Source organism: Melanaphis sacchari, unplaced genomic scaffold, assembly GCF_002803265.2.
Source record: "Melanaphis sacchari strain LSU unplaced genomic scaffold, SCAv2.0 Contig19_pilon_pilon, whole genome shotgun sequence".
NCBI classification, from domain to species: domain Eukaryota; kingdom Metazoa; phylum Arthropoda; class Insecta; order Hemiptera; family Aphididae; genus Melanaphis; species Melanaphis sacchari.
Genome location: NW_020270975.1, coordinates 2,031,897 through 2,056,294, shown reverse-complemented (window position 1 = coordinate 2,056,294; position 24,398 = coordinate 2,031,897). Strand labels below are relative to the sequence as shown.

At 24.1% G+C, this 24,398-nt stretch overlaps 1 protein-coding gene across 3 annotated transcripts in view; it reads right to left on the bottom strand.

Annotated features, from left to right (window-relative positions):
- LOC112593028 (cyclic nucleotide-gated cation channel subunit A) overlaps positions 1-24,398 on the bottom strand; it is a 179,286-nt gene that overhangs the window by 39,172 nt on the left and 115,716 nt on the right. For all 3 annotated transcript variants that reach the window (XM_025337245.1, XM_025337246.1, XM_025337247.1), the window contains one exon: positions 16,560-16,722. In XM_025337245.1, the coding sequence (XP_025193030.1) occupies positions 16,560-16,722 (163 nt within the window). The remainder of the gene's footprint in view (positions 1-16,559; positions 16,723-24,398) is intronic.

Here is a 24,398-nt window from a genome sequence, read left to right as displayed (position 1 = left end):
TAACAGTATATTACTGAAGTTACTTTTTTTTAAATATATTTATCGCGTGGAATTTTGTAACGATTTGGCACTAAACTAAGAAATGTAAGGTAGGATTTAGTAACAAAAAATAAAATAAAATAAATAAATAACAACTTATAGAGAAGAAAAGTTAATTTAAAGCATTGGAATTTTTCCAAATACAAGATGGGCTTTAGTTGACATAAGTGAAAAATTATTTGCGGGCCAGAAATGTTTCCAAAACATTTATGGTGCGGCTATTAAGAAGTCATCAGTAATATTTATTATACTGCTAATCGGGCATTATAGTATATAGTTTAATAAATCGATTGTTTTAAATACAACAACGGGATCTGTAATTTAAGTAAATTAGATTTAAATATAACACATTTACATTTAATTACATAAGTAATATTATGTTGTACCAAAGCAATTTCCAACGTAAACGGTTTTTGAATAATACAATAATACAAATGTTTATAGGTTCAATGTAACTTTTCTACAGGTCAAAAATTAATCACGAACAGTATTTAAAATATCATTCACTCTAAAACTATTTTGATTGTTTGATGTAAAAATGAAAATTTTTTAATTGTTTGCATGTAATACTCGATTTTTTTTATTATTTTATTAAACCTATTAAGCTCTTTTTACGAATCTTTATTATTGTTCTATTTTAGGTGATTTATACAATAGGTATAAGTGAGTATTATTTAGTTATTTTGTTCGTAAATGATCAAATGAAGTTGAACATTTCTCGAGTTAAAGTTGTAGAAAGTTTGGTTTCATTTGATTATTTTCAGTGTTTGTATTATTTAATAATTGTATTTGGAAGTTTTCAGGTGAATTATATTATTCATACAATTACAATAGAATGTATATTTTCAATAGTAAAAAGAATTTAATTTAGTATTTTAGATTCTGAGCGAGGCAATGAATGTATAGATTTTACAACGATGCGTTTTTTTTTGTGTTTGAGTAAATGATACATTGTTGATAAGCTACTTTGATTTTCAATTTTGAGGATGGTTTTGCATAGAAAATTAGATATAGTTTGTATTTTAGAGAGGTTTTAAATAAAAAATTCCAAGTATTTCTTTTTATCTGTTTAACTGTTGAAAATGTAATACAAGTTTTATCATAAATACACGTACCATAAAATCCAAAAATATATACAGTAATTATTTTAATGGATATTTTAAATTTTAAATTTTATAAAATTACTTATTTAAACAATAAATTATGTTTTAGTTTTTATTTTATTAAATAAAAACATTATTTACGAAAACTTAAAATGTTTACGTATATTATATTATTGTGAATTTTACTGTAAGCAATGATATTTTCAATGGATTTTTAGATATTATCTATTTATATTAGGATTATGTTTTTAATGTTTTACGGTATTTACAGAAAGATGTTTTTAAATATTGAGTTATATAAATTTATATTATATGGTAAAATTATATGTTATTATAATATTTAAATACTTATTATAAAATGAATGTAATATTTTTATAAAAACTTGTATCAATCTATTGTAATATTAAAATTAAATTAAATGGCTTTTATAGCTATTACATAAAAAACACATTTCATGAAATATATTTGGTAATACAGTTCGGTAAACGGTTTTCGCTCAGAATGGTTTGTTGAATAGAATGAAATATTCATTAAATTTAAATTTAACACACCTATAATAATTACCCACTCGTCACCTAATGTATACGGGGGTGGGGGGTGACTTGCCTAATTTTTTTCTCAATTGCTATTTTTAATTTATGTTAATTAATTTTTGGAAATTAGTTGTTATTTGTACCCACACCCAAAAGTGTGTTCATTACATAATTTTATCAATTTGTTTATGTATCGTGTGTGATTTATTTAAGTTCAAATTTAACGATGTTTTAGGTATATTTGTTTTTACCCGTTTTATTTTGACTCATTATGTTATAATTTTAGCGAAAAATCGATGTGGGGACAAAGCATGCTTATCGAGAAGCTTAGCGGTGTAATATCAAAACATTAATGTAATAACTGAAAGACAGGGATTTAATTCTTATTCTAGAAGTGTATTTTTGAGCCTTTTTCCGAGTAGTCAATTAACAATAATTAAATTATATCAACCAACATATTGTATAACAGTATTTATTTAGCTTACAATGTTTTGTTCACTTAAAGATTTGTTAGATCTCTGATGCATTAAAAATGATTGTTTATGTTTGTTTCATATTACATTTTCTAATGGTACTGCATCATCTGTACATTATAATAAGTGGCTATTTGAAAAAATTAGAAAATGGATTAAAAAAAGTATAATGAAATTCATCTTTTCGAAACTCATTACAAGAGTTTTTTGTGCTCATAATATTTGTTATTAAAAAAAAAAAAAAAAACTATTTGACTGATTTCATAGTTTAAAACTATGAAAAAATTTATACATATTATTATATATTATGCATCTTATTATAGACTAATACATTTGACTTGACGATTTAATATAGTGTTTATAAATTATAAACGTATTGATTTAAGTTCGCTAACCATATTTTAAACAGATCGTCTATTAATATCTTAGCTTTAATATTTAAAATTCGATATTAATAAATACAAGTTTTTACCAATATTTAAATATGAATGAATACATGAAAAAAAAATTATACTTATCTAATACCGGGAAAACGATTCTTCGACAGTGGTGTGCCTTAATTATTTATCTATTACGCCGTGCAATTGTAATATTATTGTACAATAATATTATAATAATATTCATGATTTATGAAATACGGGAATTAAATGAAAAGAGTTTACGATGCCAAAAAAACAAAAAAAAAAAAAAACGAAAAAAGTCGCGTCGAATGGGTATTATGTACTGTATATGATTAATTGTTTAATTCATTCGTTTTAGAATCAATGAACTACTAAAATATTACTTCAAATGATTTCGTTTTCGTCGTAAAATAAATTTTAGATGAACGCCGTCAATAAGCCAAAAATATCTACGTTTGGAAGATATATAGAAAATTATAATAGCTACAGCTGTAGCAAGAGTAAAATCATCAAATTTATCGATACATTTTGGCTCAGATATTGTATGTTTGATGAAAACTAAAATAATGCATGCTAATTATTAATAATATGCATTTAAAATAACTCATATGTAATAACTTTTAAACCAAAACATTGTCGATTTATAATAATAAAATCAATACATAAATAAATATTCAGTTTTAGATTGTAATTCAAATTGACAATTGATACGAAAAGAAAAGTAAATCATTTTATTGAATTAATTTTTGATGAATTGATGATAAATTTAGAATTATAAGTTATGAGATTGACAATAAACATTTACAGTATGTAGCTGTCTATACGGAGATATACATAGACAAAAGTTAATTTATTTTATAAATTTATCATCAATATAAATATTTGTATACGGGAATGAAGCCTTAGTCAATAAAAATTGTCGTATAAAAATATAATACTGTTCATGAAAATATTAAAAGTTTACCATAGGAATTTAATTGAATTCATATAGAGGTTCTTTATACAAGATAATTATTTTGTATAAATAGTATTTTAGTTTAGAACTTGGCCAAACTAAAATTGCTTCAATTTATTTATTTATGCGAATTTTTTTCATTTAAATATAATATTATAAAAAGATAATGTGTGTATTTTGGTAATAGTACTATGTATATAATTCTAATAACAATTTATGGAAAAAGTCATGACATTGTTAAAACTGATAAAAAAGAAAATATAAAATTTTTATATCAATGAATTAATTTAAAGTATATATAAAGAGGAAATGTTTTTATAAGAGTTTTAATGATATTTTGGTAGAGATAATGGAGAAGAATAAACTGGCCAAATCGCCAAATGGCCAATAGTGTTTTGGGAATATAACGATGGTTTACTTTTGTTGTATTTTTGTAACAAAAAAATAATCACTGCTGACCACTTATTCTAAAATTTACCAATTCAACACTCGTTGCATTTTCAATGTTTATGAACGCTATATTTTCAAACATTTTATTTTGTACATATTACTATATGGTTACTAGCCACTAGGTAATAAATTTCCTCAATAAACCACCTTAAAGACTAGGAAAACTAATTTTACCCAACTCAGACTTCTATATATCTGTACTCTTCTTAAGTTCTAGAGCTTAAGTGTTTTTATAAAGTTTAATTATTTTATTTCTAATTAAAATATATATTGCTGAAACATTTAAATTTAATGGTTTATTGTATTTTATTTAAGTTCTTAAATTGAAATTTTTTTATTTCAAAACTGAAATATTGAAGTGTAGCACAGTGAAAAGATAATAAAATGATAAATTTTAATTATGTTTTCTACAACTCAACATGGAACAATATTGCTTACCTAGGGCATCCGTTAAAAAGGACGGCTGCCTTGTTAGTTCAGAGGTCTAGTGGTGTGGCAAATGATTAATTGCAACCTATATTAGCAAAACGACCATGGACCTTCCACAACAATGCATCAACGGCATGGCTAAGGTTTTTCTTTTTTCTTTTTTCTTTTTAATTATTTGTTTTCACAAACACTGGCTATTTTTTGAAAAGTTTTTACGGATTCTATTATATGTTTAAAACTTAAGAAGAAAAAAAAAACAATTTAATTTTTCATTTATTACAAACACCCAAAAATCTAATTTAAATGAATATTGTTAATGTGATTAGTGAGTCATTGTGAATCATTAAACAGCGAATATGTTTTTGTACAAAATTTGGTCAAAATTGATTAATTGATTTTTTATCGTAATACTAACGGTAACAGAACAAATTATTTTTACATAAAATGGTTATAAATTATGTATCATAAAAAATCGTCTCATCTATGATTTATTTCTCGAAAATTTAAAATCGAATAAATTCATTTAACATACCCACTATCCAACATTAATCTACATATAAATAATTGCTTTTTAAATTTTAAAATGTTTTAAAAGTGTATTTTATAAGTTATAATACTTAACACTCAGTAATATTGCTGTGTCCTGTGAATTAATATAACTTAGGATAATTATTGTAACACCTAATAATGATGAAATTATTCATTGTTATTTTTAATAAGTGGTCATTATAATTGGCAAAGTAAAAGAAATTTCATATTATTCATGGAAAAGTAAAAGTTATTTGCAAAAATAAGTACTTAGATGGAATTATGAAAAAACGTTATTTAAAGTTATAAAAATAATGTAAATTGAACAATTATATATCGGAAATCATATAGGATGTATAATATATAAATATATTATAAATGTATGCGTAACTCATTTTTTTTAAAAATTAGCTATGCTAGCACTGCTGGGAATAAATAATGATATAAATTCTAGATAACAGGAGGTAGTTGTAACAACATATAATCTATATGTAAATAAAAGTAATATAAATAGAATTTATCTAGATAAAAGTATGAATGATAACTATTTTTTTTACACATATTTTTATTTTTATTTTTGGGTTTATAATGGCATGACTGCATAATATTTGTAATAACAACGTATTGTACTGATTGCCTTTTAATTATATCTTAAATCTCCGAATTATTTTTTGGGTATATATAAAAAACTAGACATCATAATACATTTTTACATTTATTATTCCAATATCACATTCAAAGTTATATAGTGAATTTACTTTATATAATTTTTACGCTTCTATTGAGTTTCACATATAATTCATAAAATAATTCAAACATGTTTATAAGATTAATTCATTTATATTTATTCATATAATGAAAAATTGGATTTAGATAAATTTTTTCAAATAGCTATTATATTTTCACTTATATTCAATTAACTAATTACTAAATATGAGCTAAATACTTAACATTTTAAATACACACAAGTGCTTAATAATATGTACATGATGAATTGAATACTGATTTTGAAACTATAAATATTGTCTACTGATCTGACTGTACAATATAAATATTGAGTTCTGATTATAGTCATATTTCACGTGCATGTGTATCATGTATTGTGTATATAATAATATATTTCGAATATCTGAAATTGAATAGTCTTTATGAGTTTAATTTTGATCTATTTTTAAAATATTTGGTGTAATTTACTAACACTTACTTTTTAATTATGACTATAGAGTACATGACCAACGTATAATTTCGTAATAATATTGTCGAAAATGCTAATGAAAAATATTGTACAGTTCTTATTTTGTATTTGTATTTTAATAATATTGGTTTTATTCGTACCATGTTTGACTAATCATCTCTCATAGTTCCTGTTTGTAATAGGATAATAAATGATTAAGAGATTAAAAATAATGTTTAATTTATTATTATGTTTTTTCGTTGGAGCATGAAAAAATATTCAAAATTGTTAATATAATGATTATTTTATATTTTTGAAAATGATCTAGATAAACTTATTTACTTACTATATAAGTCCTTTTTTTTATTTAAAATTAAAAATAGATACATTATTACATAATTATTTAGATAGGTTAAAATATCATTAATTTATAAAATTATATGCTAACACAGCTGGGTCTACCATAATGTTTATTGTACGATATTATTTTTTACCTACTAAAATAGTTTTAATTAAAGTTTGATATTTTATCGCGTTCAAATGTTACTGTTAAAATATGATTAGTTTATTTTCTTCGTGAATACTGAATAATATGAATATCTGAACATGACATGCATTAAAAAGCTGGTAGATGCAACTAGTGTATTACAATAGAAAATACTGCTGCTATGTAAACGAATTGTATATGATTTTTGATACATGAATGCGATATTTAGCCACGCAACGGATTATACGCAGAATCCTAATCAGTAAATCGCGAGACTCTAACTGAATACGAGAAGAGGACTAATCACTTTTAAGTCAAAAGATAACCGCAGGATATTGGTGTAAATGTAGGTGAACGCCTACCGGCTAAGAGTTACACATTTTTTGTTTCAGTCCGTCGCATATAAAGCTCGAAACTCCTCCGACGTTTTCTGCATAGACGATGGGGCAAATATGCAATAACCGTAAGAAATTCTTGTTGCGCGCGTGACAACAATTGTCAGTGCTTGCGATGGATGTATTATTATAGGTACATTCAGTGACATCCATTGAAAATAAACTCTCGCAAACTTTGTGGGCGTAAATGGGAATAATAAGGTGCACTGGATGCAGAGTGATTGAATTTCTATTTTTCCCTCCTCCTCCCCTCCCACTACCGATAGCCCGTTGATTAATTATTATACTGCACAATCAGATAGATTAATCATGTTATCGGATGTGACATATTTTACACTGACTGCGAAATAATTTCGTCGCCATTGATATTATGGTTCGAATCACATAGAGAATCATCGCGAACGACTATGATGAGGAACTAGCTAGATAGATGGAGCCTACACAACAGTGCAGGAAAGTTACTGGGCTGAAAAATTATTCACATAAAAATGTATGGAGTATTTTTTTTTTAATACATATTTTTCGAAATGGTTTGGTTAGGGAAAAATCCTGTAGTTTGAATTAGCATCATGAATAGAAAGCATACATACGAGATGTAGGTTATAAAAAAGAGACTTTTTCGAAATATGTCACATATTTCTTCTTATAGTCATGTTTCACGTAGTTAATTCAAGGATTTGTACAAAATATGTGTAATTGAAAAAATAAAACGATACCGAAACATACGGACGTTTAAATATATATATTTTAATCGCATAACATTCTATATATATATAAATATAATAAAAATATTTAAAATACAATTGAGATAGTTATCAAAGCATTCTTTTTTTTAAGTTAATATTTTTAAATGTGTAATCCTTTCTCTAATGAGTTAAAATTATTTATGCTATCTATAATATATTATGTTTTCTACATTATTATTCATATACTTATTTATAAATTATAACTTATTAATCAAATACTTAGATAGTCTTAGATATTGCTTAATGCTTATATATTTTATTATACAGAACTAATTTCATAAATTACTGTAGTTTTTAAATTGCACGAATAATATACGAAAATGATTTATTAATTTATCCATGTAAATGCACATAAAATGTGTTATAATATTATATCTATTTTATATACGTTTAAATTTAAGAAAAATTATAACTATAATTAGGTACAAATAGTTAATTTATAGTAACCGCAATATATTACAATGAATGTATATGATATGTTTATTAGTTATAAATGACTTTAATGGAAATAGAAACGTTTATATTTTATATGGATATATCACAGATATTAGATTTTATAGTTTCTATCTGTTCGCACTTGTACTTACTACTGAGCTATATAAATGTAGTATATGGCCAATCGATGCTGTAACGTTATATAATAAATAATAATTATAAATAAGTGCCTACAAGTTATATTACTTAATGATTAAGAATTTGCGGCGTTGACCACAGCACACAAAACCCAGTTTTCAACAATAATTTATACACTTAATAATAACGTAACCCGTGTGAAAATACATGTGCTACGTATAATGAGTGTGTTCACGAAGGAGATTTATTTATGCCAAACTTAACTTGTTATACAGAAATATAACGACAATGCCTCAATGCGCTCGATGGTGGGCTGATAGAGATGGGGATGGGGTTAGAATTATATATTTGAAAACACGACATCCTTTGGAACGATTGAGTCGAGTAGGTGCTATACGCCAAAACTAAACGAAGCCAATAATGTACATTTCGCAGTAAACAGGAGATCGTTAAATGCTTTTGTTTGTTTACGGATGCGCACCAAGGAAGCGACCGATATAATTTTAGGATGGATACGATCGAGCAAAAATATGCTATTTGGTGAGCTGAAAACTGGGTCAGTTACTGTACAAACGAAATATTGTGTTCATTATACGAGTATTATATTATACAAAATGTCTAATACCGTGTATGTATGTTACAGTCAATAATTTTTTTCAAATCAATGTTTTTTGAAATACAATTTGGAAAAATTATGACAGTTTTGAAAATTAAAAACTATTAGAGTACAATATTTTAAGTTTGTCTTGTTAAAAATCGGAGATATCCAAGTTATAAATCCAGTTTATGTGAATATTTTAAAAGTTAGTTATTTATTCATATAGTTTTGTATGAATATTAAAATTTTAACAGAAGGTAGGTAAGTAGAGAAGTATAATTATATCGCTGGCAGGCGGATGCGTTTAAGTAAAAATAAGAAGTAGGACACAGTTCACAAAATGAACGAGAAGAAACTAATTTAAATAACTTGATAGGTCAATAAAAATTTTTAAATTTTTAAATTTTTCAAATTCTCAAATAAAAATATAATATATACATTCGAAAAATTATATGTTAATAAAAATAATTTTTTTTTTTTGTAAATATTTACAGTTATTATTTTGCTAGAACATAAATATGTATTTAATTGATAAGGACAAATTCACTCTAGGAAAAGCACTATATATATTACAATTATAGTCCCTAGACATATTATCATTAATAACTAAACAAAATTTTACTATATATGTCTTTGTTATTATCGGAGTTTTATTAATTAATAAATTCTCATGGGATGAATCGTATGTTTTATATTTTATTGTACTTTATTCATACGTAAAATAAATGAGATAAATATTTGAAACTTTATTATTATTTGTTATTACGAGAGTAGAATTTTGATAAATGAAAAATATCTTAGTGCACATTAATATTATGACGTTAAGAATTAAATACATTTTTATCAATTAGACAATTGACTTGAAATAATAAAAATGTATTTAATAGGAGATATTAAAATTTTTAATTTATTCAAAATAAAAGACTTAAGTATGTGAGGAAAACCGTTTAATGTCTTTAGAATATAAAATGAATATAATAATTATTGCATCCAACTTTTGAAACAATAAAAACTTTGTATGAATTATAAATACCACAATATTATTTTCGTTAATGATAAATTATCAGTTCTATTTTCATTGGGTTTGATTAACATTTAACACTTAAAAAATAATACATTTTAAATTAGATTTATTTTTAACACAATCAGCTGGTAAAGTTCAAGTGTTTTCAAATATGAAGACAATTTAATAATTATTCTTAGTTAATTAACATTTTGAACTCATGTCACAATGCTCTATAGAATAATTATAACTGCACTTATTTACAGCTTTTATTTAATAAACTAGACAATTTAATTTCATCGCTTTGTCAACCTTTGCCGACCGACGGGACTTTTGAGTCCTCTATGTATTTTATTCACTTAAACATAGGCAAAAATAAATAAATTACCATCTGACCATTGAGATTTATAAGTTATAAGTTGCACAATTTTTAATCGATAACATTCTCGAAAATTTTCTGTGAAATCAATAGAATAGATGGCGTTATATAAATCACTTAATTGCCAAGAAGATCTAACCATCCAATACATTATCCTAGACAGCCCAAATCTTCAAAACATCCGAAATACCTTTTCAATACCCAACAACTTACATGAAGCTCTCCATGAAGACAACACTTTAAAGATTTTAAATTTCCTTTCACAAATTAACATTGCAAACAATCTTTAACTAACGCATGTATTCATATTTAAGATTATTGTAACCCTTAAAATTTAGTTATTTATGTGACTCACACACTGTAACATTTATACAAGGTTAATAACCTCTAACATTGAAATCTCTTTTTTTTCTCGAATAATAAAAAAAAAAAGTTCACTTAGTAAAATAAATATAGTTTAGCTCATAAAATAAATGTCGATATTTATATAAATAGCCACAGCGCAAACCAGTATAGATAAGCATTGGGGTTTTTTTTTTTTTGTTATTTTCATTATAATTCCGAGAACACAACGTACTATAGAATAATTTTGTGTATAAATATGTATTTATTGACAATAATCACAACGGACTTAGAAATCCCTGTGGTCTATGACGATATTTTTATAATTGGCGAATATTTTCATAGTCATGCACTCGCGCGCCAAGTTTATTGTTTATATTTTATTCTTTTCGTAATATAACAAAATTGAGCGTTTAGTTTTATTATACTTTAATTATTTTATTTAAGTTTATAATGTTGTTAATTTTAAACATAAATTACATCTATATTTTACAAGATCATTATATTTTGAATTAATTAATTAAATTAAAATTAAATTAATTGTTACCTATTTATTATTGGATATAAGAAAAAAGTAGTGTTGTAATGGACCATAGGGACTTTTAAGTGTACTCCTTAAATGACCAATGGGATTTATGTGTCCCACTTCTTAAAAATATATTAAAAAAACCTCCTATTTTAAATTTCATAATTTTTAAATTCATTAAAAAAATAATAAATTATAATGGTGCAAAAAATAAATTTAATTTTTATTACTATTTATTGTTAGTCTACAAAGGGCTGAAATAAAAAATTTACGAATAATAATTATTGTAATATGAAAGTAGGAATGAAAACATTCAGTGAAATCAGGTTTTAATAACAAGTTAAATTAATTTGACATGGATCGTTATTCATAAATGTTTTGTAGATACAAGTACTTTTTTTAGAAAACATTTATATTTTTTTTTAAAAGAATTTGAATTTTGGTTTTAATTAATTTATAGAAATATAGAGATGTTTAAGTGTTATTTAAAAACATGATAATCTTATTATTTATTATTAGATTGTGTTTAAAACGCTTGAGTGACTGTACTCGTAAATCTATTTATACTGAAATCGTACACAAACTTTCGTACAATATATAGCCAATATTTTTTGTAGAATTTATTGCAACTCATTTTTCTTGTTTATTTAACGTTTATAAATATTTTGTTCTTTGAAACTTTGTGGTAAAATATATAACAACAATGAGATATTTTAATATCTGAAGCGAAAAATGAATGTAAAAATGTAAACGATATTATTTTAAAACTAATATGAACAATAACATTAATTTATGTAACTAATTTTTTTTAGTTTTAGATTTTGATAAATGTATAGGTTTTACAATGATATATGCTTTTTTGTGACTGCTATCATCTTTTGAAACGGTAAAAATGTCGCATTTGTTTACCTGGAGGATAATTTCTGGCAGATAACTGAATCTAGTTGTAAATTAGGTTCAGTGAAAATTGCAAAAACTTTTAAAAATAATTGAGCTAAAAAAACATTGAAAAAAGAACAATTTTTTTAAATTGTATAGACAACTAATTTTTGAAAAATGTATTTATTTTTTTTTGTATTTCAAAAATGTAAACCATAGAAAATTAAAAATTTAATTAAATATTTAAATAACAATTTTTAGATAAAGTTAAATTTTCAAAATAGTTTAGTTCATTTTATGCTATTTAAATACATTTAAAATTTAAAATTTTAAAATTAAAATTTTTTTTTTTTTTAATAATACTTGTAAATACATTTTGTTACAATTTTTTATGATTGGTCACTTACTTTTATATATATATATAATGTAATATATTCAGTTTTTTTTATATGGTTTTTTATAGTATTTTAAATCTAGTAAAAATATATAGACATAAACAATTGAAGTTTAAGTATTTATGAAAACTACCAATTTAAGTTAGTATGTCATGGTTAAAAATATTAATCGTAGACGCTTAAATTTAAAAATATTTAAAATAATTAATTTTTTTATTTTATGATGGAATAGAATAGTATAAGGCTTGCTATAATACCATGAACTTATGTATACCGTTCGATGGAACGTGATATTGACTTATTAAGTTAATTACACTTGAAAAAGTACACAGTAAAGCAACTTCCATGGTTATTAAAAATTATGCCTCGTATAATACGCGTGTACTTAGACTTGTAAATGCGGTGTTTCAAAAAGCGATATCAATATTGCAGCTACGGTATAGCATTCCATAAAACGTATCATAGTCCACCGAGGGACACAAACAGTAAAATATACTGTACGGGGAGGTATTGTATGTATACCTACCAATAAAGTAATATTTGCAATGTGACTGTAAAAAAGAAAAAGTCTTTAAGACCAATGTCTCAGTTGATTACCTTTTCAAACACGATGGTGATGTATGTTTGTGCGACAAACGAGTATTTATATGTTTTCTTGTTTATCGCGAACAAACACCGGAATTCCAAACCTCCCTACTCATATTATACCGTACACGCGATCGTGAGTTGTCGTTATTATCATTATTATTGCTATTTTTTTCGACCCTTGCTAACCCGCACCCCCTCTCACACCCTGCCAGCGTGTTCATTACATTTTGAAACCTGTTCAAACAGTGCTTCGGTGGCTTAGAGGACGCTCGTTAAACGGCTCCCGTTCGGGGGCAATTTATTGTCTCTGAATAAATGTCTCCCGAATTTATTGCTCGTAATCTTTTATCGTTTCGCTACGAGAAAATACAATTTGGCGCGACCTTTAGGTAAATACTATGTAACATAAAGCAGCCTATACAGTATTATGGCAGCGATGGCCAGACGGGATCAGACTGCGTTAGCAAAACTGGTATATTTCAATAGTAATTCGATGTGACTAATGTACGGATAAATGTGGAGCGTTTGAGAGCATTTACATCATGAAAGCGGAAGAGGAAAAAAGGTATTCCTTTGGAAGAGATTTCGCATAAAATGTCAAGTCAATTACCAGCACTAGTTAAACGCGGACGCCATGTACCGTCGAAATATTTAAGGATGCTCATGTGAAATTTCACATATCATTATTTTAGTAGGATGTGAACAATGCATAGTGAATTTAAAATTGGAATGGTATAATAATATAATATGTATTATATAGAATTATGGTAAAAAAATAGAAAACATAAACTATACCTATAATAGGAACATATTTGTTTTTTAAATATATGAAATATTTTATTAATTATATTTTTATATCGTTTTAGATTCCTAACAAATCGATTAAAATTATATTATTTCTACTTTTTTACTAAGAAAAATGTTCCGATCATCAACTTCAAGGAATATATTTGACAGAAAACTTTGGTGGGTGATGAGTAGATATTTCTCTTTACTTTTAAAAGTAAATATATAAACATTCATTAAAATTATTTCAATATCATTATTAAAATAGTTGTGTGTTGACTAAGGTTATCAAAAACTTATACCACCCCCGCCCAGAATTGTTTTTCATCGAATAAAGTGATTGATCATTAAACTCAAATATATCCGTCATCTATTGAAGTGATCTACTCAGTGATGAAGTACACTCTACACCTATTGTATAGGTTACACGCATCAAAACGAATTCCTCTTATTCGACGGGTTTTTTTAATTGTAATTTTATTTCGATTTTGTGAGTAATGGATTTAAAACCAAAAATTCTTTAGGCGAAGTGAAATATTTATTTTTATAAATATTTTGAAATTTGATTTTCATTCTAATATTAAAAACGGTTTGTTCGTTATTATGTGTATAGCATACTTATTTAAGTATAGCAAAATTCATCTCGGCAATCGTGTGCATAGCATGAGCGCTAAACGTGTGTCGTTTATGGGGGATGCATGACGGATAAATTATGGCGAACATGTTGCCGATTAATCTGTTTTGATGAACGATTTATAGGCTTATCATAGGCTCAACTAGCTCTGTCCAGACTCGAGATGGTTAGATTAGGTTACGATAGTTTTAAGACGACAGTTCTTATCATTAATACGTCGTCTCTTCAAAATGTGAACTAAATAGGTAATGAATTGCTGACAAACGAACCGAACATATAGTATTTGAATTACCGGGAAACTTGCACTCTCTGTAGGTACAACAAACGTCGATTGGCAACAGTATTTGGTAGCATTTTTTTTCGGTATTTGGTGGTATTTGCAAATTGTTATTTTTGGGATTGTTGCTAGTTTTTGTCGGTTGCTCGACATATTTTCTAGGTAATTATGTCAGTGTACAGTAGCCGCCACGCAATGGTAATCATCATTATTAAAATAATAATTAAATGAAGATAATACATTTTTAACGAGTGTTACGTAAGAATTTTTTTCAAAGTATCAAATAGTGAATTTTGTAACGGATTAAAATTAGAAAAAATTTAATCACATTTGAAGATTGATTGTACGAAAAATATAGACGATTTATTTAATCAAAATTATAATAAAATACGCCTAAGTGAGTAAATGTTTAATACAGTGTTTAATACAAATTGTTTAATATTTTGTGTTGGTGGTAATTCTAGTTTGTGACGCACGTAGTCTTGTTAGTTTAAAATAGAATTGTTTTGCAACTACTATTTAATATTGCGGCTTAAAGATTTTGCGAAAAACTGTTCAAAGAGGTTTATTTATTATTATTTATTGTTATTTTTAATAACTATTTCTTAGTTATATACACACTGATTGTAGTATATTTATGTTCGTTGGTTGTAAGCAGATACGTTAAAGGTATAAATTATTATTTATGTTGTAGGTATGTAAGACCCTTATTATTTTTAATTATTAATATGAGATTATAAAGAAACGAAGCGTGGTATATGGTACATCATGGTACATTCTTGGTTTAGTGAAGGCAAAATCTATCGTTTCAACTGAAAAACAAGGCTTTTCAGCTTATTTCTAACTTTGATTTTTCAGGTTTTTAGACTTTATTGAAATATTTAAATCTTAAACTTCTATTTATGTTTGTATTATAACAATATTAACCAGGTACATATTTAATAGCATTTAAAAAGAAGTTTTGTAGTTATGTGCAATACTGTGACATTAAATATCGGGAGAAGTGTATAAAAAATGACAGAAAACTTCAAAAAAATGAGATCGACTAAAGAATGTAATTTAGTGGCATTTTTATGATTTATAGATTTAAGTATCTAAAATTAATTCTTAAGTTCTTAAGAATACACTTCATACACAAAGTTGTATCTGTGGGGGAAGGGGCAGTATGATAAAAATAAAGCAAATAAGAATCACATTTAAAACAAGTTTGGGTATATTTAAAAGTGTATATACAAATTTAAGCAATGTATTGTTGGATGATTTAATTGTTAATGTTATAAACAATAATAGTTGATAGATAGAAAAATAAAATTATAATTTTACATGATAAAAAAATATTTATACTATTGTAAGTTTATAATTTTAAACAAGATAAAAAAAATTTTATCTTAAAAAATATCAAAAAATGTTATAAGAAAATTGTTCAAAACTTTAAAAGCTAAATAATTTTCAAAACCAATTGCTGGTCTTTTTTTAAAATTATTTTATGCTTTAAACCTATATGGTATATTAAAAATGTAATTTTATACATATGACTTAATTTGATTATAATTATCAATTCCTTAACTTAAAAAAATATTCAAGTTTGATATTATCATAGGCAAAAATTGGATACACTAATTGGTGAGAGGGAGGGGGGAGTATTGGTGGCTAAAATTTAAAATCTGTCTACATATTTTGTCATATAATATAAAAATTCCAAATAAGTAATAACACTACTTCAATCTCATAAAAAATAATATAATGACATTTTTAAATAAATAAGATATTGTATATAATTTCATAACTAATAAAAAAGTAAACTCCTTTTCTTGATTTCACACAATAAATATATAAGTCATGTTAATTAATATTCATTAAGTTACCTTCGTGCGCATGTACAAGTGTGTCGACTACGTAGATCCCATCAGAAGCATAGTCTAATATCCACCAAATGGTCGGCATCGCGTTGTTCAGCTCCCAGAATACGCCTCTGCCGATTACAAATACCAAGTTGTAGAGAATTGTGACAGTTACTAACATAAGCCACTAAAAAAAAAAAGAAAAAATTTAAAATTTAATAACCATACAATAATAATTGTATAATAGCATTATTACGTCACTAAGTCATGTTATATATTTTTTGGTAAATGATAAGTTCCTGATGGTTTTTGGGTTACGGACAATTGCGCCATTATATTTATAAGTGGGTGGTCTGGACCATTTGGATAGAACTTTTTTTATTATAGTTTCTTTAGCAGCGTCGGTCCTTGGTAGTTATATATTTAAATCTTCGTTTTTTATTATTATATTATGGCTATTGGTCAAAATAATGATATGTTAGAATGCTGTTCTCTGTACCTATATATTTTTTGTTCATTATATAATTTATATTTATTCATATAATAATATTATTCACTGAACAATTATAAACAGACTGGATCTAGACTTCACACAAATTTATTTAATTTAAAAAATTAAAATACTTATATTAACATTAAGTATACATAAAGTTATGAAATGTAAATTCATTACAACGTAATAATTCTGTTGAAAAATTCAAATGACTCCATGAATACATAATATGGAATTTAATGAACTTTTAATTTTGTTTGGCAAATTAAATTAAAATAGTGAGTCTTATATTAATAAAAAAATTAATTAAATAAGTAAAATTTGTTTATTAACTTGAGTATATGAAAAAAAAATTGAAAAAATTGACCTATATCCTATAAGTATATTTCAAAAATACAATTTTATAAATGAGTTATTAAAAAGCTATGTTGAGATATTGCGTACGAGTATAATATGATGTTTTTGTAATTGTTTTAGTTTTTAGCTAAATTTTCATTATCGGTTTTATTTATTATATTTATTTAACGGCTTGAAACTGAGTACTACTGTTCAATACATTAATCTTTTTAGATTGTGATTTTATTTTATTATATAATAATAGTATCATATTAAATATTTATGTATGCATTTAAAAAATATTGAAGGACATTATGTTTTATTCATAGAAATTAAATGTAGTATTAAAATTATGTTTTATAATTAGTAAAATAAATGTCAATTAAAAATAAATTAGTAAAATATTCAGTACAAACTAAAAGCTGGAGTAATTCAATTAGTATCATATTACCTACATCCATATATTGTTGAAAAGTTAAATTATATATTGTTGTAACCCAGTGAATAATTATTTTGCTTATATTATCCTTAAAATGAAATAATTTTATGTTAAAATTATTATCATAATTAAATTTATTTATTTTGATTTGTGATGAGTAGTTATTTTATAAAATTATGTTAAAAACAGTTTAAACTTTACGAGTACACCTGAATGACATGATAATATTATTTTGCGCATAGATGACCGGTCAGACCATTCTAGCTTTATTATATTTTTAAAAAATAATTAACGTGACAATTTTTCAAAAGTTTGTAAGTTATGACTCATCAATTAATTTTAAAATAAATAAAAAAGATTAGTTTTAAAGAAATAGCTTCATTTATAATTATTTAATTATATTATTATAAAATTAATTTTAGAGACTGAGGCGTATATATTATATACCTTGTGTTAAGCAATTTAGGAAATATTGAATTTCTTGGCTGGATTAAATTGGAATAAATCGAATTATTTTTCACAAGTTAGTGGTACCTATATAAATTTTAACATTTTTATTATTTCTGTATGCGCATGTGCAATAAAATTTTTTTTTTTTTTTTGGATAGTAACACTTATTTTGAACTCTATATTCGAATGGGGCTATTTTTTTAAAGTTAATTTGATGTATCAACTATGATTCTAAATTAAAAATTTACTAAATAAAAGCCATTTCCTTTTTAATAAATAAATACATTTTTACAATTAATTTAAGTGTATAAAATAATTTATAATTATTTATTATTGGTTAATTTTTGAATGTTTTTACGTATTTTTTTTTTTTTTTTTGTATGTGTTATAAATAAGACCTATTCAATAACCAGCAAAATCAATAAATATTACTCCACTTGATTTTTTTTATGGGTAATTTAAAAACGATAGTTTACAAAGATCTACCAGTTAGTCTTGCAAATTTAAAAAAACAAAATCGTGGTTGCGTGTATTGTGTAATAACATAACTGAAAGTCAAATAATGTCAGAAAAAAATAGAGAATATCTACAATTGTGTGTAGAAAATAATGGAGAAAACTTTGAGCAATTTATTTAATAAATTATATAATTATAAAATAACTGTTGCGAATAATATTTAATAAACAAATGTACGATAATATGTATACCCAATACCCATATAATGTAAATCTTTTTTATAATACGTAAAAAAAAAATAAACAATACGTAAAAATATTCAAAAATTGACCAATAATAAATTATTTATTTATTTTTTTTATTAGGTAAAAGAAATATATATGTATAAAAGCTATACAAAATTGTTCACAATAAGTATTAATGATGTAAGTGGTTTACATATCGTGAAAGAGGTGTGATATAGGAGGGCTCCCAATGGAGCTACCTACTTATAAATAAATAATTATAAATGCTTTTATGCATTTAAATTAACCGTAAAAATGTATTAATTGATTAAAAAGAAAATGGCTTTTATTAGGTCAGTTTTTAATTCAGAACCATAGTTGATACATTAAAATTACTTAAAAAAAAAAATAGCCCTATTCGAATATAAAGTTCAAAATAGGTGTTTCTATTAAAAAAAAAATATTTTTTTTTATTGCGCATGCGCATACTGGAATGATAATCATTTTGAAATTTATCTAAAAATGTGTATTTATCACTAGCTTGTGAAAAATTCGATTTATTTCATTCTAATCCGGCCGAAAAATTCAATATTCCTTAAATTGGCGAACACGCGGTAAATATATTATATAAAATTTCATAAAACATAATTTAATTTTGATAAATTTACATTTCAAAAATATAAATAAATTTTACAAAAAATAACATATAGGTTTGCCTAAGGCATATTGACATTGATATCAACTTAAACAAAAAAAATGTTGTAGAAATATTCAATTAAAAGGATACGTAAGTCAATATTGGACCTTAAAAAATATATCTTCTGTCGTTACATTTAAGTGATATCATTTTATTAGGGTAATAAATCTTTTCCAACATAAAAAAGAATTCAAAACTGTACATTAATTTTTATTTTTATTTATTCGATATTTTATTTTAAATTTAAATTAATTTTACATCTCAGCTACGTCTCAAAAGAAATGAATGTAGATTAGTTAGTGATGAATTGTTTATAAGATTCGAGTCTCAGTGTAGGTATATTCGTATATAGCTTGAAAAATGCCACGCAAAGAAATTAATTGAAACCATTAGGTATCGTCGAAGAACAATAGACACAACTAAATAGTATGAATAATGAATGTATATAAACACAATCAATCATTATAATATACTCTTAGAAAATTTTAGTCTCGGGTTATGTAGTTAATTAAAACTTTTATAATTTTAGCAAATCGAAAAGTTATTAGGAAAATTTGAATTTTACTATTATTTTAGCTTTATAGAAAATCGTTAGAATATGTGAGTAAATATTTCAAGCTTAGTGATATTATTTATTTTAAATTTTTAATGGTTTTTAGTAATAACTATATTGATAAAAATTAGAGATAATTCAATTTATTTATATTGAGTAATATTACAAAATTATTTTGTATAGCACACGATTCGTATGTAAAAATACAAAGTGTTAATGATTTTTATCATTTAATATTTTAAATAAATTTTGTTATTAATTTATAAAGTTATTTAGTTATTGCCACTAATGTTTGTCGTAATAAAGTAATTATATAATTTTATGAATATATCATATCTTTAAGTGTATCAATAAATCTTTGTATAAATTATGTACGTAATTAATATTTTTGATTTTTTTTTAATTCACTGACACAAATATAAATTTAATAATGGCGACATTTTTAAGTATCTAATATTTTCTCGATAGCTATATTATGATATTTAAATCATAAATGAAAATATCAAACTTAGTTTTATACTACATATACATATAATGGGTCAGTTTAGTAATCATTCGTCATAATATCATATTATGTAAATAAAATATCAAATGAAAAATGACATCGTTTGTTACTGTACTTCTGAGACGCTTGAAATATATAATATTATGCGGCGTGTACCAGGTAGTCATGTGAATTAGAAAATTATACTATAAAGCAAATTCAAAGTATTGATTTTTTCCTGACATATCACTTGGGAGGTCCTTTGCTATGTATCGTGTTGTGATGGTAGTGGAGTGCAATGTGTTTTAGCATTGCAAAATATGACTGAAATATCCACTGGGAAAAATCGTAGACATTTTCAAAAGACCAGATGTACCTATTAGATATAACATATCAAAGTCATACAATATGTAAGGATAATGGATTATTTGGATGATTTTTAATAATTTATGAGCCAAAATAAATAATATTTTATTTACACAGTAGTAATATACTTATCATCAGATGATATAAATTAAAGTTTTGTTAAGAATTCAACTGTTGTATTTTATAAATAATATTATTTTGAATAAAGTTTGTTATATTTAAATAATATTAAAGATTTTTATTTGTATTTTATTGCATTGGTATTCATTTCATTGGATTAAGTATTTATTAAATTTAATTTTAACTTGTTTATTTTAAATTTTGCATTAAGAATTACCTATAAATTATATTTTCTATACTTACTGATGTGGCATTTTAATAGTAAACAATATCATGTTATATATTATGAAAAAGTTAATCAAATAAAAATAATAACAATTATTTTTGTCATTGGTGCTAGTTCAAAAAAAAAAATAAAAAATTAATAGCATACTGACATATTAATATAATATACAAAAAATTCAATAACAAAATGCGAATTCCTATTAGAAATAGAGATTTATTTTTAAAATTGTAACGTTGTGATTTTTTGATTTATCTTAATATTTACATTTTCATCATCATGAATTATTCAATACAAAAATATTGTTAGAAAAAAAAAAACACGATTATTACTCTGCTGTAAGCAAGTTTTGAATGCATTTTTTTATTGAGCAGATCACTGTAATGGATATTATAAACAACTTAAATTCAATGATAATTCTGAGCGGAGGCAGATTATTAGTATATTTTTAAAAATATTTTATAATTTTTTCATATTAATACTAGGTACGGTAAGTTGAACTAAATCTTGTCCATAAGATCTAATATATTAACTCACAAGTCAATTATACTATGCGTATTCGTTGAATGGGGTAAAAAGGTTCGTTTCAGTTTAAAATTAATCTGAAAATTTTGAATATATCAATGTGTATAAAAAATAATAATAATGAATGTGATACTGTAAAGTTTGAGGTCAATGTGATTAGTATTTTTGTTTGAATTACAACATAAGAATTCAAACCATTATTTTTTCTTTCTATGTTCAATTTTTTCAAAATTTATTACTTCAAAGATCAAAAAAAAAAAAAAAATGTTCTCACGTGTTTTCAATATTTTTATATTGTTGTAAAATCACAATTTATGAGTACAGTTTTTAAGCTTCAACTTTGAAAATCGATTATTCTATGAATTTTTCATTACTATATAATTTTCGTGTTCTTGTGAATTGAAAAGTCTTGTTGTAAAATTTGAACTTAAAATACATATAGAAAAATGTACATCACTTTACTAGGAATTTAAAAATGGAATACAAATAAAAACACAAACGATATTAATTATTTTATTAAAATAATTTGTAGATAACTTATAAATATGAATATCGTAGAAAATATGTTTTACTATTAAATATGAATTTATAAGAAGCTTCATACTTATACTTTAAACAAATTTTGAATTATATTACTCACTAAATATATCGTATTATATGGTAAGTTAAATTTAAAACAAAAAAAGTAATTGAAACGATTATTAATATACACGAGTATACTAAAATTATTTAGACGAGTTATTAAGAATTTATACACGCTTATTAGGTTTTAATAACTTTAATAATTTGTTGAGGTATTTATGTATTAAGTCTTCGAAGTGAAAGGTATTTTATTTTTAGATAGAAATGTTTAATAAGATTATATGCCCTTAATTGCTAATTGAATATTTTTGTATTTATGAGTAAAAAGATTATTAAAGTTGAATATTTCGTAGAAGTATAAGCAGAGTCCAAGTAGCCCAGAATACAAAATCATAGGATTGATAGCAACAAAATTATTGTGAAAAATGACTTGTCTTTTTTCAAATATTATGTAAAAAATAATACATTATAATTAAACCAGAGCAATTTTGTCAATCTATTTATGTTTTTTAATTATTTTCAATATTTATATTTTACATTAAGTTCCTGTATAATGTAACGTGAGAAAGGTTGTTGTTGCTCGTTAGTATATTGCGGTCATGTATAAATGATATACGTTTGACCGTAAACGGAACGTATGATAATTCATTCGGTGGTAGGTACATTTAATTTAAAGAAAAATTAAATTGTATTTATATTTTTTAAATTACGTATGCGACAAAAACCCAAATAATTCTAACATTTGAGTTGGTTTGATTATTTTATAACACTATTTGTCTATGCTATTAATATTAAAATTTAAAACTATACTATTATATCATATATCGTCATCGATTTATCATCGACATTGGTAAATTACAAAATACTTAAATAAATATCATAATATTATTACGTACAAATCAATTGGCTTTATAATTTATAGTAATAATATAGTATGCTTGTACTGAGTTGTACGTATTCTATCATATTATGTATAATAAAAATCATCATATGGATGAGTAAAACTGTTTGTCGGACAATTTTAGTTTAGTTGCAGTTGGTCGGATTCATAATTAATTATTTATTTCTTCCAAATATTATATTAAAAAAGGTCCATTACACCAATATTTTAGTACTTATATTAAAATCAATTCAATCTAAATATTATATATGAGTACATAGAATAGGATTGCGAATAATCTATATTAAATTCACATGTACAGTTTAACGACCTAATTAGGGTTTTCACGTATTTTCATACATTTTTTTGTACAACATTTTTAAAAATAACGTTCACTCAACATTAATATACAAAATATTTATTATTATTATTATTATTATTATTATATTTTAAAGTTCACTTATACCTCAATTATACTCCATGTTTATTTTAAAAAGGTTATGTTGTATATACTACCTGAGGCTTTGCGTCTCTTTAAACCATGAAAATTAAATTTATCTGTATTTGTAAGTAGTTGGTATAATATTTTCTGTTGTACTCGTATTTCAAACCATATTTTATCTACCATTGTATTACGACATTTAAAACAATATATTATAATAGTGTTGTTTTTTTTTTTATACCAAACACTACAAAAGTAAAAATTACTGTTATATCTTCAATTCGATAATTTGGAATTTTGTTTTATTAAAGATGTATTTCATAATTTTATTTAAACATATTTTTTAAAAAATAATTTAACATATTACATACAATTGTGCTTGTTTAGGAAATATTTATAAAAAGTGGTCATCACTGTTCATATTAGTTTTTACACAGTTTTGATTTTATTTATGTAAAAACTTATTTTCCTGACACGTATTTATACATTTATAAAATACTTGACATTTAGATCATAGCTTATGTAGTACATGTTTCATATTATTAATACAAAAATTAGTCTAACCACCATGTAAAAATTTAGTTATTCATTTG